This window comes from Mus caroli, chromosome 10 (genome assembly GCF_900094665.2).
Source record: "Mus caroli chromosome 10, CAROLI_EIJ_v1.1, whole genome shotgun sequence".
Taxonomy (NCBI): Eukaryota; Metazoa; Chordata; class Mammalia; order Rodentia; family Muridae; genus Mus; species Mus caroli.
The window spans coordinates 22,171,697-22,191,095 of NC_034579.1; the positions used below are offsets into that span (position 1 = coordinate 22,171,697).

The 19,399-nt window shown below is 40.7% G+C and overlaps 1 protein-coding gene across 2 annotated transcripts in view; it reads left to right on the plus strand.

Annotated features, from left to right (window-relative positions):
• The first annotated feature begins 7,029 nt into the window (after positions 1 to 7,029).
• Positions 7,030 to 19,399, plus strand: part of Samd3 (sterile alpha motif domain containing 3) — a 58,905-nt gene continuing 46,535 nt past the window's right edge. The window contains exons 1-4 of one of the 2 annotated variants that reach the window (XM_021173945.1): positions 7,030 to 7,137; positions 7,439 to 7,539; positions 8,159 to 8,348; positions 10,776 to 10,877. In XM_021173945.1, the coding sequence (XP_021029604.1) occupies positions 7,461 to 7,539; positions 8,159 to 8,348; positions 10,776 to 10,877 (371 nt within the window). In that variant the 5' untranslated portion in view covers positions 7,030 to 7,137; positions 7,439 to 7,460. Of the gene's footprint in view, positions 7,138 to 7,438; positions 7,540 to 8,158; positions 8,349 to 10,775; positions 10,878 to 19,399 lie in introns of those variants that run through there. The other variant, XM_021173944.2, reaches the window with a different exon arrangement.

Sequence of the window (19,399 nt, forward strand, 5' to 3'; positions counted from 1 at the left end):
CCTCCCCTCCCCTCCCCTCCTCTCCTCTCCTCTCTCCCTCTGGCCTCTGTCTCGCTCCTCCCTCTCCATGAGTTCCAAGCCAGCTGCATTCCAGCCTCTCCTGAGTTTCTGTTGTATCTCCCTTCTCATTTCTCATTTGGTTGATTTGGATGCTGTCTCTGTGCCCTCTAGTTAGCTGGTTAAGGGTTTATCTATCTTGTTGATTTTCTGAAAGAACCAGATCCTGGTTTCGTTGATTCTTTGTGTAGTTCTTTTTGTTTCTACTTGGTTGACTTCAGCCCTGAGTTTGATTATTTCCTGCCATCTACTCCTCTTGGGTATATTAGCTTCTTTTTGTTCTAGAGCTTTCATATGTGCTGTTAAGCTGCTAGTGTATGCTCTCTCCACTTTCCTTTTTGGAGGTACTCAGATCTATGAGTTTTTCTCTTAGCACTGCTTTCATTGTGTCCCATAAGTTTGGGTATGTTATGCCTTTATTTTTATTTTCATTAAATTCTCAGAAGTCTTTAATTTCTTTCTTTATTTGTTCCTTGACCAAGTTATCATTGATTAGGACGTTGTTCAGCTTCTATGTGTATGTGGTCTTTCTGTTGTTTTTGTTGTTATTAAAGACCAGACCTAGTCCTTGGTGATATGATAGGATGCATGGGATTATTTCAATCATCTTGTATTTGTTGAGGCCTGTTTTATGACCAATTATATGGTCAATTTTGGAGAAGGTACCATGGGGTGCTGAGAAGAAGGTATATCCTTTTGTTTTAGGATAAAATGTTCTCAGATATCTGTTAAATCCATTTGGTCCATAACTTCTGTTAGTTCCACTGTATCTCTGTTTAGTTCCTGTTTCCATGATCTGTCCATTTTTGAGAATGGAGTGTTGAGTCTCCCACTATTATTATGTGAAGTAAAATGTATGCTTTGGGCTTTAATAAAGTTTCTTTTATGAATGTGGGAGCCTTCCTTGCATTTGGAGCATAGATGTTCAGAAATCAGAGTTCATCTTGGTAGATTTTACCTTTGATAAGTATGAAGCGTCCTTCCTTATCTTTTTGATAACTTTTGGTTAAAAGTACATTTTATTCGATATTAGAATGGCTACTCCAGGGCTGGAGAGTTGGATCGGTGGTTAAGAGCACTGACTGCTATTCCAAAGGTCCTGAGTTCAATTCCCAACAGCCACATGGTGAGTCACAACCATTTTTAATGGGGATTTGATGCCTTTTTTTTTTGGTCTGTCTGAAGACAGCTACAGTGTACTCACATACATGAAATAAATTTTATTTTAAAAAGCGATCTTGCTTTTTTAAAAAATGGCTACTCCAGCTTGTTTCTTGGGACCATTTGCCTGGAAAATTTTTTTGAGATGTTAGAGATGGAATTATGTTTGTGTGGCCATCTTCTTTTGGGTCTTGCTTTTTCTAGGGTGTAGTTTCCCTCCTTGTGTTGGTGTTTTCCCATCTATTATGCTTTGTGGGACTGGATTTGTGGAAAGATTTTGTTGTAAATTTGGTTTTGTCGTGGAATATCTTGGTTCCTCCATCTGGTAATTGAGAGTTTTGCTGGGTATAGTCGACTGGGCTGGCATTTGTGTTTTCTTATGGTCTGTATGACATCTGCCCAGCATCTTCTAGCTTTCATAGTCTCTGGTGAGAAGTCTGGTATATTTCTGATAAGTCTGTCTTTATATGTTACTTGACCTTTTTCCCTTACTGCTTTTAATATTCTTTCTTTATTCCATGCATTTGCAGTTTTGACTATTATGTGACAGGAGGAATTTCTTTTTTGGACCAATCTATTTGTAGTTCTGTAGGCTTCTTGTATGGTTATGGGCATCTTTTTTTTTTTTAAGTTAGGGAAGTTTTCTTCTATAATTTTGTTGAAGATATATATTGGCCCTTTAAGTTGAGAATCTTTGCTCTCTTCTATACCTATTATCCTTAGGTTTGGTCTTCTCATTGTGTTCTGGATTTCCTGGATGTTTTGGGTTAGGAGCTTTGTGCATTTTGCATTTTCTTTGACAATGTTTTCTATGGTATCTTCTACACCTGAGATTCTCTCTTCTATCTCTTGTATTCTGTTGGTGCTGCTTGTATCTATGACTTCTGATCTCTTTCTTAGGTTTTCTATCTCAAGGGTCGTCTCCCTTTGTGATTTCTTTATTTTTTATATTTCCATTTTTAGATCCTGGGAGTTGTTTTTTTTTTGTTTTGTTTTGTTTTTTTTTCAATTTGTTCACCTGTTTGGTTGAGTTTTCCTGTAATTCTTTAAGGGATTTTTTTCCTCTTTAAGGGCATCTACCTGTTTACCTGTGTTCTCCTGTATTATGTCCTTCTTAAAGTCCTGTATCATTATTATGAAATGTGATTTTAAATCGTAGTCTTGCTTTTCTGGTGTGTAGGGGTATTCAGGGCTTGCTGTGGTGGGAGAACTGGGTTCCAATAATGCAGTAGTCTTGTTTTCTGTTGTTTATGTTCTTGTCTTTGCCTCTTGCCCTTTGGCTATCTCTGGTGTTAGCTGTTCTTGTTGTCTGCAACTGTTGTTTTTCTGTCCTGTAAGTTTTTGTGTCAGTACTCCTGGGAGACCAGTACTCTCAAGGCGGTATTGGTGTATGGAGAACTGTGGCACAGGGTAAGCTCTGGAATTCACACAGAAACCAGAAGTATCCTGTCCCCGGCTATTCCTTAGTTCTTGTGTCACGATGGCTCTGGACAGGTCCCTCTTGGGTCAGGAATTTTAGCAGAAGTGGTGGTCTTACCTGTGCTCACAGGTGTGTCAACACTCCTGGGAGACCAGCTCTCTCCCAGTGGTATTTCAGTGGTATTTGGGTATGGAGAGCTATTGCACAGGATCAGCTCTGGGTCCTGTGGCATAGGATCAGCTCATGGGGAGGTGGGGAGAGGGTGTGGGAGGAGAACCACTTCTTTTTTATTAATGTATACTAGAATCGTAGAAATTAAAACACTAATTTTATAGATGAATTTATAGATGAATTCTGCAAGAACTGACAGTTATAACAGCAGTTTGAAGTTACCCTTTCTGGCAAGAGCTAGGTAGATTTCTTCGGAGATCCCTGATTCCTGAGTTCTGACCATAAAGTGACCAGAAGCAAGCATGAAACAAGTTTGATTAAGAGGACAAGTGACCCAGGTGTCCTTGAAATACTGGACTCATGGGAATAAGACAGGCTGGCAACTCTGTGCATGGCAGCTCTAATTTACTATTTTAATTAAAATCCTCAGACTGCTTCTCAGCAACTATAATAGTTAAGGATGAGGCCACCAATGTGAGACCAATCCTGAATCCATGTAAATGTGACAGGAGAGACCCACTTCACACAGTTGCTCTGTGACCTCCGCAGCACACTGCGGCATGGGCTCATTCCCCATTGCTCCCGAGGTGCACACACAATAATAAAAATGTAAAATTCAGTAACTACTGTTGTGTTTCCTCTTTCTTCTCTTCCTCAGTTTCACTGGAGTGGCAGATTATGGATCCCTCTGAGATAAACTGCTGGAGCAAAAGATCGAAGATGGAGTCGTTTACAAAATCAAGACAATCATAATTTGTAATCATACAGTTTACTCACTGTAAACTTTTGGGTGGGCATGCTGGAAATTTAGCCCAGCATCTTGTGCAGACTATACAAGTGAGCTTCTGCCTACCAGTCTCACCAACCCCTTCAACCGCACAGTCTTAGGTGTCCAAAATCAGCCAGTTCCTAGGCCTCATGGGCAGCGTCATTGAGTGCGTGTGTCTTATTCGGGAGCTGCCAGCTCTGTAGTTGCTGATGTTTTTCTGGCAAAAACTAATGGGGAAAAAAAACCCTGAAATGTTATTCCCCAGAAGAGTTCAAATATTTAAAACAACATCTGAGCTTTCAAAAGATGAAAGAAACTTGATGCTTATATCAGTGCCTGTAAAAACCTAGCTCTTACATACTTTAAAAATATAATTACATAAAAAAGCTATATATTTTTTTACTAATATGTATACACATACATACCATTATTATTATTATTAATTATTAATCTCATGCAACATTTACTTCAAGAAAGAATCCTTTCTTGCAGTTTTCTGACTTTGCTGCCTGAATAATCTTTTGAAAGCATGGAACACCCAATCAATCAATAGCACTCGTGAGCTTAAGCCCTATCTACAAACTCAGCTCAGAGCTTCAAAAAATACTGCCTGCCATGTGGTTCCCATTTCAGAAACAGCACCCACTTACTTACAGAGACCCCACCTTTCTCAGTCCCTCCACTGTTTAAACTACGTCTGTCACCACATTCCAGCTCAAGATGCTTTCATTCCCAGGCGCAAAGGGAAAAATCCAGCAGCCTGGTGTTTCCCAACATTGCTGCCCACCCTGATTGTCTCTGTCTTGCTCTGGTAACCTGTGTCTTATTTTTTTCCTGGTAAGGCTGCAGATGTTTGGACATCCACTCATCCAGATCTGGGCTATCTGCAGCAAACATCTTGATAACTAAAGTAAGCAAGGTATTCTACTAGATTATTCCAGTTTGCATTCATCCTGTCTAGTGATGGGTGGGATGAATAATGGGTCATAGTTGATACAAAGCTGATGCCCACTGAATAACACAATGTTATCACCTCAGATGCCACTAAGACTGCTAACTCTACACAGCGATCTAGACACTGGATACTTCTGCTCCATGGCTTGTTCTGTCTATAAAGATAGAAGCTCAATGTATGTTGGAATGAGGGACTGGTCCAGGTGAGCTCACATGCTGTCAGCAAAGGTCCTAGGAGTCTTCTTGTCTGCTTTTAAACTGCAGGGAAGTAAAAAGTGGAAACAGAGAGAGAGAGAGAGAGAGAGAGAGAGAGAGAGAGAGAGAGAGAGGGGATCTTTTAATATTTTATTAAATTATAAATAACTGTTCCTTTGTGGTTAATCCTTTTGTGTTATATTAGAAATTCTAAATCATGTGCACAGCAGTCTACCCTATTATCTCCCTTGGAGTTTAACAAATTTATTAAATAAAATTCCCTCCTATGTAAGGTGCTTTACCTCAAGTCTTTTCTCTGTGTGGCTTTAATTAGATGGACCTACCACTTTAATATTTAATACAAATTTATTTCATGGAAGCAAAACTTAATCCACCTAGAGTTGTTGGCTGCTGTGCTCACACATGGTACTAATTCTTCTTTGTTATTTTCTTGCTATTGTGCAAAGTACTTGGACATATTTTCAAGGTTACAGAAACTCAACAAGAAGCTACTTGAAATATTTATTTTCCTCATTGAATGGAGGAGTGCTTTTTCCTTTGTGGTAATGCTGAACTGACTAGGCAGCAACAGTATTTTATTTAATATTCAGAAAGTGTAGAGTGAAAAACTACAAGTTTTTATTTTCTTATGTTTGTCCAAGCTTATTATCGGATAATTATTGTGTTTTTACCAAAGGCAAATTGGAGAAAGTCTTCCTCAACTAAAAAAAGAACCTATGCTTCCAACTGCTATTTTTCTTTCTGATTTCCTTTCTTCTCTCAGTGGCTGACTGCAGGGCAGGTCTTCCTACTCTGCATATTGTCTAACCTTGGTGTTTAAGATGTGTTCTCTCTCTCTCTCTCTCTCTCTCTCTCTCTCTCTCTCTCTCTCTCTCTCTTCAATTTTTTCTAACTCTTACTCTTCACAAGGAAGCCAGAAGTGTGACAGAAAGGTGTGATTTTTAATTTACACCAGAGTCTTGCAAATAATGACTTTTCACACCCTGCAATTGCTGCTTAGCCTGGGGAGGAGCTTTGTGGCTACTGTTTGTTGAAGCAAATTAAATCCACTGTTGAAATTCGAAAGGTGTTCCTCTGTATTTAACCCTTGTTTTCAGTTTTTCCAGTCAGTGTTTGTGGATACTTAGGAGTATGTGGCCCATTACTTTGAAGTTTCTTGTTTTCTAGGAAACTGCTTTTGAAGGTTGTTATTGTCAGGTTTTCTTGAATGTTGGGAGCATCTTTTTTTCTTCCTACTGGGGATTATTTTTCTGATGTTGGTAACTATAATTTATTTAAAAACACAAAATTAAAAACTACAAAGATGCTCACACATACACACACACAGACACACAGACACACACACAGACACACACACACACACACACACATCTATATTCCAATTCCACCAAGGGAACCTTCTCACTTTGTCTTTACAAAATATCTGGTATCATACAGCAAAATGATAAATCATCTGGAATAAAAGTCAACGTCGAAAATAATGTTGAAAGGTTAAAATAATTTAAGACTGTTTTTGACTTTGTTTCTATCAACTCCTTAGAAGTCTCCTGGGTTGAATTATAAATACAGAAAAAAAGCTTCCTCGAGGAAATTGCAAATTTATGGAAGATGGTAGACTGGGCTGTTGGCGCAAGGTTAGTGGGGGTAGTTAAGAGTGATCCATGCAAAATCTGTGTTTGCTTCTTTCACTTTGACAACACTAACATCTTCAGGTATGTCCTAACTTAACCTGCACAACTAACTACATAGATATATAAAGATATATCTATACACATGTGTATGTATCCTCATATTTCTATATCTTCATATATGTATACACACATATATATGCATATTTACATACATATACATGTATAAATATGCATATGTATGTGTATATTATACATATGTGTATATACTTATATGTGTATATACATATATATTATAACCAATAAAGCGATAGATAGATAGATAGATAGATAGATAGATAGATAGATAGATAGATGTGTTACAATAGTGTTTGGTACTGTTTGAGAGCATACTCCAGTATGTAGGAGTAACATTGGAACAACAGGAGAATGGCACATGAGGCTAGTTTCCCCTGAGAAAAGAGTTTGTTGCTGACCCAGAGCTGTGAGGACAGTGGGTCATCTCTCTCCTACTTGGGAGAAGTAAGGGGTTAAGGCATCCTGGTTTACTTATGTCTCTCAGTCAGACTTTTATCTGATCCTTCCTCCCTTTCTCCCCTGCCCACCCCTCTGTAAATGTCAACCACTTCCTGATGATTTCACACCTTTCTGTTCTTTGTGAAGAAACCTGGGTGTTAATGGTACAGCATTGGGTACCATTGTATGCGCCGGCTGTCTGCTATTTAAGCTGAGGGATGCCTGCGGAAATCAAGTAAGAGAAGGTGAAGAAATGAGACTTAGAAATAGGCTAAAATCCACCTTTAAGCAACAATTTGATGTATTAGCAACTTTTACGTGTTGCATTGTAGAAACATTTTCTTTTTAAAGCCATGTATTGAAAGGAGTTTAGCAGAGGAGAGAAAGCTGACTGTTTAAAAATCTAATCAAAGACTAATAATCAGAGAGGGAGGAAGGAAGGAAGGAAGGAAGGAAGGAAGGAAGGAAGGAAGGAAGGAAGGAAGGAAGGAAGGAAGGAAGGGAGACAGGGAAGCAGGCAAGCTATCCCCACTTTTTATTCTACAGGTGTATTGACAAGAATCCAGCAATGGAAACGTGGTCAGTTGATCAGGTCTGCAAATGGTTGGTGGAAAAAAACTTAGGTGAGCTAGTCCCAAGGTTTCAAGGTAAGTTGTCTGTATCCTTTGCGTGGATTTTATTTGAGTTATGTAGTCGTGCGGGTGCGCTCTGTTGTGAAAGCTGCTTCTCTTGTCTAGGGTCTGTCTGTTTGTGGATGAGGAGCTGTTCTGATGAGGAACTTCATCTCTTCCCACAGACTGGGACAGTTTCCAGTTTACCTAGCATCTGAAGAGAGTGTTATTTCCAGATGATTGCAAACTCTTGGAAGTTACCTTTGATACAGACTTTGTTTGTTTCTTTTGTCTTACATAATCACTCGTGTTCTATACAGTATGGGATGTGACAGTGTTAAATAGCAAGTAGGAGGCATTATAAAAATAGCTTCCCCGAAAGACTTCTATTTCTGTTGACTGTAAAAACTGGCCTGGAGAAAGGGTATTAATATGCAAACAAACAAATGAAGTTTTTATTGGGACTTTTGTTCTGGTGATTTCTTAGCAGCAGGCTTCAGTTTGGAACTATGCTGTATTAGAGCCCTGACAGATAATGCAGTGACTGCCATCTCAAGCTTAGATAATCGTTTTAAAACCAGAACTAGTTTTATCTTCTTTCTGTGCCCATGTTTTCCTGGAAAGTGATATGAAAGTTAATTTTCATTTTTCCCAGAGGAAGAAGTCAGTGGGGCTGCACTCCTGGCCCTTAATGATCGGATGGTACAGCAACTGGTAAAGAAAATTGGACACCAGGCTGTTCTGATGGACTTCATTAAGAAATACAAGCAGGGCAATCAAGAGCTGAAGCCTACGGGAGGCCCCACAGAGACATCCACGCTGACCCTGGCACTAGCGGCCCCTGAGTGAGTACACCAGAGAACGGGCTAGGTTTTTGGTCCCTGATTTGCACAGCTATTGCCTTGTGGCAAAGAATCAAAGCTTTTAAAGCTGTGGACAATTTTCAGTTCGATGGTATGCACAGGATTTCTAATATTTGACCAGCATGTTTGAAGAATTGAGTCAGAATTTGTTGTTTTTCTTTCCACTGTTCTTTAAAAACCGACTGTGGTTGTTAAGGCAATCCTGCAGGCACGAAGTTCCTGTGCTACGTGATTTGGAGCCCACAGTAGAACGAATGGGTTAGGTGTAGAAACTGCATGTATGATGTAACTGGGCTACTATAAGAACCTGTGGCTGGTCCTTTGCCATGTCCCAAACTACTTGTTCATTTGTGTGTTTATTTGCCTAGGTCTCTCTGTTGTAACTAATTCATACTTTTCTCAAGGCCTTCACAATAGCAATTGCTAGCACCTTTGCCACAACTGAGTTTCATAATTCTTTGAAAACTGATCATAAAGTAAAGAACACTGTGACAGAAACACAGAGAAATCATTTAGAAAATTCACAGTGTCACAAAGAAGCTCTCAAGTTGGAGGGTGGCTATGTTTGTTAGTTTGTTTTTAATCTCTTAACTCCGTAATGGAAAGGAATGGTAATGAGCTTCATCAATTAAAATGTTTTACAAATCCATGCATCAAGATTCTTTAAGGTACTCTGATTTAGTATTTCCACACCGAGACTGGTCATAACTTTTAAGGTTCAATATTTGCTATTAACCAATCACCATTCTTTTTTTTTTTGTAAAATGTGATTTTGAATGTCATAATTTTTTTCCTTTTCTGAAATTAGGCCTATAATTATAAATATTTCTCTCTTTTTTGATAAACAATATAACATCAGAGAGACTTGGCTTAAGTAATTTAATTTCTATTTGGAGTGTTTGGATTATTTGGTAGCCATGAAGGGAGATTCTTAACTTTGGGCTAAAGATGTAGACGTGGTTAACTTGTAATTCTAGCAGTTAAAAGGTTGAGGCAGAAGGATTGCTGTGAGGGTGAAGCTGGTGTAAGGTACAGAGATAAATGTTGTCTTTAAAAAATAATAACAATAGTTATAAAGGAAGTCAAAGCGGAAATTCTTCCAAGTGATTTATTTGAAGGAGTTTTTTCTTTATGACCCTGGTTGCAGCAGGGTATTGGGTCTGTGACATTTGTGTGAAGTTCCCACTGTAACCTTTTAATGCTCTCTAGAAAAGGGGAGGGGTGAGCTTCAAAGGGACTGCAGTGTCACTTCCAAGAACATTTGGGTGAGCTGGAAGTCCCTCCCCAGTTGACTGGAATCTTGATCTTGCCTTGGGCATAGCTCAGAAAAAAAAAAAAAAAAAAAAAAAAAAAAAAAAAAAACCTGGCAGGCCATAAATCCACTTCTCTGCTCTGTAGCACACTAGAAGTTGTTGGACTGCCAAGAGCTCAGGACTTCATTCTTGGTTTTATTGGCTGACTTAGATTCATTCTGTTCCATGTTTGGAAGTTTTGTTTCTTCATCTGCATATCGAGAAAGCCTCTGAACCCGGAACTGCTTGAATTCACACCACAAAACACCACAATCTTTGGGCAAATCTGCCCTCCCTTTACCAGACCAACACAGTCCTCTGTCAATTATGCAATTTTTAAAAACAAGGTTATGACAAGTAGTTTCAACTGTAGCCAAGACGAGGCGTTCTGGTAGCCCAGAGATTTGTGGATGTTAGGTTCTTTGCTCTAGCTAGCACGTTCGACTTTAAGGGTTAGTGTAGTCTTGTTTTTAGGTGAAAGTATTCTGGTATGAAGTCACAACTTGCTTACTGGTTATATTTGCCAAGGACATTATTAACTGAGAAACACAGACTCTACTTAACAAAAGAAAGTTTCACCTCAACAGCATTCAAAACTATGCCAGACACTATATCAGATTGAGAGCTGGCTCAGTTGTGAAGAGATGGCTCAGTTGTGAAAATTGAGAATACGAGTTCATTACACAGCACCCACATGAAAGGGCAGGTGTAGTGACAAGCCTTGGACTGGAGATGGAGAAAGGCAGACTCTTGGGGCCTGCTGTCCTGCCAGCTTAGAAAATCAGCAAGCCCCAGATCATAATAAGACAAGGTGGATAGTTCACGAGGACTGACATCTGAGGTTGACTTCTGCACACACACAGACACACACACACACACACACACACACACACACACACACCCTCTGCCAGATGGATGAAGGCAGTACGGTGAACTGGCATCAGCCTCATTGTGTGAGGTGAGGCACAGGACCTTCTTTGCAGTGTTCTAGCCATGAGTTTCATGTGAGCTTGGATAGGATGAAGATGGGTTGAAGCTTCCCCTTCAAACATTGCGAGATCAATGGTTATTGCTTCTATTTAACATCCCATGACCATTACACGGCTCTTTGTTCCAGGCACGAACAAAACCCTGGTCCCACCAGCCATGGGGACCAGACATCTTTATATCCAGCCGTCCTTGACAATAGACTCATTGACCAAAGAGTATTGAAGCAGAGGTGAGACACCAACTTTATAATATTTTTAAAGTCAAGTGATGTTTGTCTTTATTTTTATGACACTTTGTGTGCTTAAATATACTGTAATTTAAAACTTTTTTGTTGTCCTAAAAGGTAAGCTTTTATCAAGTGATGGAGTTGCTGAGTAAAATACCAATGTTGAATTGACAAAAAAGTTTTGATGATGTTAAACATTTCTTTCAGGTATTTATTCTTAGGTGGGGAAAAGTATATTCATCCATCATAATCTAACCAAAGTAATCTGGAAATAGTGTCCTGTAGAGCTTGAATGGAGTACAGTCTATGGTTTTGCCTTCTAGTTTATGGGTAGCTTTAACTCGACTATTCCAGAGACAGAAACTGTTTTGCTAAGCAGTTTCTCAAGTGTCCTACCCTGGACCTGACACTGTGATACTTCAGTGTCTGGGTTCCATTGCATCATAAGGGAAAAAAAAAAACTATGGACCTGGAGAACCACATGTAGGAATTCAGTGTTCAGACAAAACTGAAGAGGGGTAGCAGGTAATAGGTACTTCAGCATCTTTCTCTAGCCTCTTACAGTCTCCCAGTTCAGGCAGTCCATGTATCCACCATGCATGGGAAGAGTCCCTGCAGAGTGAAACATTTCAGGTGTGGAGGAAATATTCAAAACAACCAACCAGTGTGTGTGTGTGTGTGTGCCTGTGTGTGTCTTTATGCATCTGTGTGTCTATGTCTGTATATGTATATGTGTGTTTGTGTTTGTGTGTATGTGTCTCTGTGTATCTGTGACTGTGTGTGTGTGTCTGTGTGCATCTGTGTGTGTCTATGTTTGTATATGTTTGTATATGTTTGTATATGTTTGTATATGTATGCCTCTGTAGGTATCTGTGTATGTGTCTCTCTGTGTGTCTGTGTTTGCATGAGTGTGTGTGTGTTTACAAACCCTTTACATTTGTCATCTGATTTAGTCTCCTTGGCACAAAAGAGATATTGCTTTCTCTTTTTTATAAATGAGTAAAACGGAGAGTTTAAGAAGTCAAGGGGGTTCGAGATCGTTTCCTGATAGTTTTTAAATAGTCTTTGTGTTACAGCCCAGCTGCCTTTATTTCACAACTCTTTGGGGAATGGTGAACTAGGAGATGGAAGAGAGAGCTACCATCGTCTACCTCCAGCTTGGTGGTGCAGGTTTGTAACAGCAGTTACCCGGAAGGCTGAAGTAGGAAGATCACTAGGTCAAGGTCACCCTGCACAACTTAGTGAAATGTTATCTCAAAATAAAACCTGAAACAAAGTCTGGGGATGTGGCTTGGGAAGGTGAAAGGGAGATAAAGCCTAGGCAGAAATCAGTTCCCTGGGCATTCCTGGTTCAAATGATGGTCCAGAAAATGCAAAACCATTTCCAAGGCAGCTTCATTCCCACCTTTCTGCCCACAGACTGTTTGATTCCTAAAGCTTCCCTTTGCTGTGACTCCATGACACAATGACCTGTGAGATTCCAGCTGTCCTTCCCTAGATGAAGCTGCTGGTATTGCTACTGTCCCTGTTGCAGTGTAAGGAGAAACAGGGGTAAGAACTAGAGCATGTACCTTCTCACCATCTCCGACCCTCTGCTGAAAAACACAAATGATGACACTCATATTTGCCATCCTCCATCCTATCTACCAAGTGGAAGGAATCAAAGCAAGACTGCTTTAGAATTTAAGGGGACAGAAAGGCTTAGAAATCAGAATATACATGCCCACAACTTTTGTCTGGGGGCTTATGTATTAGATCACCTATTACCTCTCTCTAGAAAGGAACCTCAAATTTTGTGTGTGTGTGTTATATACACGTACATACACATGCTCATGCACACATATGTATACATGAACACACACACATATATATTCATATACGCTTGAATGTAAAAAGCAAAAGTCCATGAAAACTAAAGACAAAACAGGCTTATTATAAGAAAAACAACCAACAAAATCTGAGGCAGAATCTTTAAATTCCCTGAGCTCTGAGGGCCTGGTTCCATGCTTTCCTCCTTTCCTGCGGCCCTGCCTGCCTCCTTCCCTTGCTTTTCCTTAGGAAGATGCACTGTTCCGCCAGTTATTGATGCTCAGTTCCCTCTGCACTGCCTCACCCAGCAAACTCCAAAGAAATTCTCTCTGAAAATAGGTTAGATCTCCAGTGCCATCTGACCCAGTTATTCAATATTGTTTCACTCATGTAGCTGGGAAGGAAAACTAACAGATCCTACATGGGTCAAATGATTCCTTCTAGGCAATTGGCTCTGTGAGACAAGATAAGGCCACTGTGGTCTTAAAGACTGGGGTAGGAGAGATGATGCCTTCACCTCATGCTTCATCGCAGTGATAATACCAGCCAGTCATGCAAAAGGAAATAATTAAAGTCATCCTCTATCCTTTCCTTCTGTCCTTCTGCTATTCTAGACACTTGATAATTATGTGTCAAGGGCCTCTTATATGTCCTTTATGTTAGTCTGTACAGTCCCATCATATGCCTACCTGACTAAAACCTGCCCATGCTTTAAAACAGTAGCTCTCAATTTTCCTAATGCGTCAACCCTTAATACAGTTCTTCATGTTGTCGTGACCCCCCCCCCAACCATAAAATTATTTTCATTGCTACTTCATAACTGCAATTTTGCTACAATTTGGGACTATAATGTAAACATCTATGTTTTTCCAAGGTGTTAGGTGACCCCTGTGAAAGGGTCATTGGGCAACCCAAGGGGTCTTGATCACATGTTGAGAACTGCTGCTTTAAAACTGGTTAGCCCCATCCAGTGACGTCCAGACCATCTAGGTTCAGTCTTTCTATAAGCAGTACCTTCTCTGTAATTCGTATCCTGCTTACAAAAGTAGACAACGACCTTGGTTTATTAAAGTCTATAGTCCCTCCTCAGACTATAACAACCATAGAGATGGTGACTGGATCCTTTTATTTTATAAACAGAATTTATCTTACCCTATGGCACCTTAAAATCCAATCAGACTTTCAAAATTGAGCTGATGAATGTGAACCAAAGAAAGGCAATAGATTTTTGGAAGACATGATATATGTTTGAATAGCAATAACTTGGTTTTTAGACCTTTTGAAGCATTCAGTACCAAATATGCTGATCTTTCCAAACCACTTCTGGGTTTATTTCCGATTGACTTATTATAGGCAATAAATTCAAAAGTATTTGCCCACTGGACTTTCATGAAGCCAACTGATTTCAAGAGGTAGGAACAGGTTACAGAGCAAGTGCTAATTTGAGAGCTCGGTTCCCTTCTACTTCCCTCCCCAATAGTATGTCTGTGACTACCTGGAATGTAACACCACATGGCACCCGTGAGGCCTCAGTGGTGTCCATCATAACTAAGCACATGGTACTTGCTATCAGATCCCACTGAGGCACCTGACAATCTTGGGGACACTCCCCTGCTTTTCCCTTGTGATTTCCACAAGAGACTCTCTGCACATGAGAGCTGACCTGGAGGCTCAGCCTCTCCTGACTTTGTCTCTGGGGAAGTCTGTGGTTGTAGTTAAATCAGATGTATATCCCAGGGAGTGGGACACTGTGGCAGTCTGGTGCAGCAGACGTCTCGTGGGTGACAGGTGGTTGATCCTGTGCCAGTTACTGAATGGTTTAAATACCTTTCTATGTGCAAAGACCATTAGGAGACATCGGCATCATGTGCTAGTGATGTGCTAGAAATGGTTTCCTCTGCAGTGGAATTCTTTCTTTTTTAAAATCTACCCCAAATCTCTTGCAGTGCCCAATAAGACAAGGGATCGGATAAACCAAGGTTTCCTACATGTTGCTTTAAAGACTCTCTACTTGAACTTTAAAGGCATGGGCAGACGCTCTGCTTCTGCCTTGGGGCATAATTACAAGTTAGTCATGGTTTCAAGCATATTTAGAGATTGTTTTAATGACTTTTCTCGTGGTCTGGCTACTGCTGTGTGATGGAATAGAAGGAGCTTCTGCATCCACTCTGCCACGCAAATATCAACATTTCTGATATATTAGTTATAGTCGTTATCATGTGGGAATCTCAGACAAGAGACAGCAACAAAGCTGTGTATGCGTTCTACCCCAGAATGTAATAAGGGAAGGGTCAATAAAGCATGCCACCTAGTTAGAGTTTCTAGTAAAGGTTCTGATCAGATGTGCAGGGAGACTTCTCAGCAATGCTGGTGAATGAAACCAGGGCCTCATACATGCTACGTGAGCACTACCACTGTGCTTTGTCTCAGTCTTGTGATTAGCATTCTCAGCTCCTATATGCTTCTCTCCTTGGCTCTGTTGTGCAAGAGCCATGGGAGGTGAGTACCAGAGACTAGTCATCCTGTGTAGTATCAACTAATGTTCACTATTTAAGAGAGAGAGTACTTTCTTTATGTACTTTCCGTGTGTGTGTGTGTGTGTGTGTGTGTGTGTGTGTGTGTGTGTGTGTGTGTGTGTTTTCCATTGGGTCAAATCTGTGTGACCAGATTAGAAGACTGAAAAGGCTTGCAGGAGACCCTTGGAGTTAGAGGGCAGGTCTTGAGGCCCTCTGTCATACCAGGTGGTTCACACACAGCTCTGCAAGACCGATGAGCTGAAAGGGGTAAATGTACGTATTATATTAGCGTGTTAACCCTGAGATGGCTGGGTTAGTAAGGCTGGGGACAGAGACAAGCAAATAATTGAGAGCTCAGTTTTGAAGACTGGCTTTGTCACTTAACAGTTGAGTGAGATGTTTCCTGGAATAAGTGGGCCTGTATTCATCTGTAAAATGAATAGAATGGTAAATGGTGTGTTGTATGAAAAGTTCTTAGGACCTGGCATACAGATGGCAGTCATAAGAATCACATATCTTTTATATTATCTAGCAAACCGTGGGTCTAATGAGATTCTGGTCTCAGCTCTCACAGGTTGTGATTCCAGGTGGAAGAACAAGGTTACACCAGGATGCTTGAGCAGCCAGGCCTCCTGGGACTCAGGATCTAGGACAGAAAAGGCAACTTACACTGGAAGGTCTGAGAGTGATGGCAGCAAGCAGGACGAGGAGTCCTATGGGTCAAAGAGAGGAAGGGAGAAGCTTCCAGAGCTCATAGTCAGACCTTGATAACACTACAAGGGCATCAGAGAGCACATCCACAGGTGGCTGTCCTACCCAAAGGTCTTCGTTTGAGACCTATTAACAGGGAGTAGGGCTACTGTTTTCATGGTGAAAAACTTCCAGTGTAAAATCATATAATAACAACTATGAGGGAGCTTGTAGATAAAAAATAAACTTACCCAATAAACCTATAATTCTTTGTGTAATATCTGTTATTTCCATAAAATAGAAAATACTTAAGACTGCTGACCTAAGTCAGGATTAAACCATCAGTTAACTCTCCAATATGCCAATGTTTCTGAGTGCTTGTTGCATGCTAGGTATTGTTGGAAGCATTGAAGAAGCAGCAGGAAGTGACATCTGCTTCGTTGACCTTGTATCCTGCTGGGCTACACAGTGAGTTATGGGCTAACTGGAGCTACACAGAGAGACCCTGCACCAACTCCATTTCAAGACTAAGAATAAATAAATTGACAAATAAACAAATGGTAGCTAATTCAGAGCCAATGTGAGTAACTGTAGCCTAGAGCACAAATCCAAGTTGCTCTGAGTGATAGGTGGAAGATGTTATGGAAATTTTAATAGCAGAACAAAGAAAAACAGCTAGCTGGGCTACACAGAGCAAGATAATCTCATCTGTAGGTTTTAGGTGTCATAACTGTCTTGTCTTTAAGGGCTGTTGGAAGCTAGTGTGGTCTGCTAAGTTTACTAATGCATTCCAAAGGCTTTACTTAATAGTCACACAGATGTTAAGGCAGACAGAGAAGTTTGAAACAAATGACTGTAAAGGAGACTTAGCTAAGAACGGTTGGCTCCAGGTGGGCAGTATTTGGTCTCACCCCATAATTATGAAGTTGTAGTCACTTTGAAAGCCTTTGGGGTTTTCAACAGGCAGGAGGGCTTTTCAGAGAAAATGAAATCTCAAATCAGAGCAGCCTGTGGGACCTGGTCATTCCATTCAGTCCCTGGGGAGTATGACCTTTGTCTCCCGTCCCCTCTGGGAAGTCGTATTAGTGCTGCCTCTGGTGGTGGTGACACTTTTTTGTCATTGGCATTCTGGTGGCTCCCTTGCTGGGTGTGGGCTGTTCTGATACAATGGAAACATGCTTTTGTTGTGAAAGATGTGAATTTTGTGTATTTAGCCACAAGTTTCTAGAAGAGTTTCTATCTGTAATGTCAGAGTTTTGTTTGCTTGTTTGTTTGTTTGTTTGTTTGTTTGTTCATTTGTTTGGAGGCAGAGCCTCCCTCATGTAGTCCAGGCTGCCCTCAAACTTGCCCTGCAAGAAAAGATGCCTTCCTTCCCTCTGTCTTTGTCTGCCAAGTTCCAGGTTTACAGGCTTGCAAAAATCATGCCCAGTTTTTACATCATCTTATGTTTAACATTTCTTTCCTTCACACATTCCTAGATCTTTCTGGAACGTTGCTATCACAATCCATTCCACACAGTGAGGGCAGAATGTTACTGCAGCCTCTGGCCACAAAAACTTGGCTTTGCACACAGGGAAAATGAAGTAAAATATATAAAATGGATTTACTTTCATCTTTACATTTGAGCCAATAAGGAGAGAACTTTTTTTTCTGTATCTCCTTTTCCACAGCAATATGTAGAGAAAGAATGGGACCACACACACACACACATACACACACACACACACACACACACACACACAATTTAACTTAGCTGTGAGTCCCTGTGAGATGAACTGAGAGGTCACAAAAATCACAGTTCTTACTTTTCAGGTTCTTGTTATAACCCAGGGGCCTGGTCTTCAGTGATGGGGTCCTTTCTCAGCTCTCAGAGGGATATTCCCTGTTGACCTAGAAAAGAAAAGAATACTTTTTAAAATCCTAATTTGCAAGGAGATCTGATATACAGTACAGAAATCAAGATAGGCAAGAATAGTCCCAGGTCCACAGGGTGGGTTCTAGAGCAGGCAGGGATGTTCATTGAGGTAAGGAAGCACACAGTAGGGCTACCAGAGTGGAGAAGAGCATCCACTAGAGGAGAGGCTTAAGCCAAGCTTGGAGGTGGGTGTTAAAGCTAAATAGATAAATTAGCATCTCTTTCCTTCACCCTGGAGTGAGGCATTCCAGATGTTTTTGTAAGGTTCATACCTTGCTATTTTAAACACAGATCTCTGCCAGTAGATACTTGAAGTTATACAATCAAAGCCCAGATTAATGTGGCGGCATAAACCACCACCTTGAGAAGTAGATGATACAAGAGATGCAATGTGGGAGAATTTCATGACAACTGGAGATGGGGAGTAAAGATGAAAGAAGTCAAGGCTTTTCTAAGAGGAAAGTATATGGTGAATGTAACATGAGATTGGACATTGTGTTAGCCGCGCACAGCAGTTCTCACAGGCGGAGTAGCTTGTGCAACACACATTTATATTCTGATTTTAGAGTCTCAGATTTAAGGTCAGAGAGGTGACCAGTTCTTTCTCTGATAAGAACCAATTCGTGCTCTACGAACGGCCATTGTGTTGGCTAGGTTTATGTCAACTTGACACAGCTATGGCCATATGGGAGGAGGGAGCCTCAGTAGAGGAAATGCCTCCAGATGATCAGGCTGTAAGTAGACAAGCCTGGAGAACATTTTTTAAATTAGTGACTGATGTTGGAGAACCTAGCCCATTTTGGATAATGTTACCTTTGGCTGGTGGATTTGGATTCTATTAGAAAGCAGGCTGAACCAACCATGAAAAGCAAACCAGTAAGCAGCCCACCCCCCCCTCCCCCCCAACGCTGCCACCATGGCCTCTGCATCACCTCCTGCCTCCAGATTCCTACACTGTTTGAGTTCTTGCCCTGACTTCCCTCCATAGACCCTGATTCTGTATATGTCAGCCAAATAAAACTCTTTGCTCCCCAAGTTGCTTTTGGTTATACAGTTTCATGACAGCAGTGGTGACCTTAACGAAGAGATCCACCTTCTCTTTACTTCCTCACATGACCTTGAGAAAAAAGATGCACTTCTAGTATCTCTTCTTCATAAGAGAATAATAAGTCTCACTCAACCTCCTGTCCCTCATCTAGCTCAAGATCCTTGGACAGGGCCGAACACAGTCATGTCACATGGGTTCAATATATGGAATCTAGGGAGAAGAGGAATCTATGATCAAAGCCAAGATAAATGTGGGCTTTAATCTAAAACGAGAGTCGAGTTCCTTTTTTTAAGATGATAAATTATTTCAGATGCATGAAAAGAGAGGTAAACCGTGTCAAACTGTTGACAATAGGAGGGAAAACAGAGCGAGTATTGGGGTATGGACAAATGCTCAGCAGTTAACAGAGCTTGCCGCTTTTCCAGAGGACTCACATTAGGTCCCCAATTCCTCCATTGAGTAGTTCGCAACTTGTAATTCCAGCTCCAGAGAATCCGAAACCTCTTGTGTATCCACACACACAGGGCATGGATACACACATACCCAT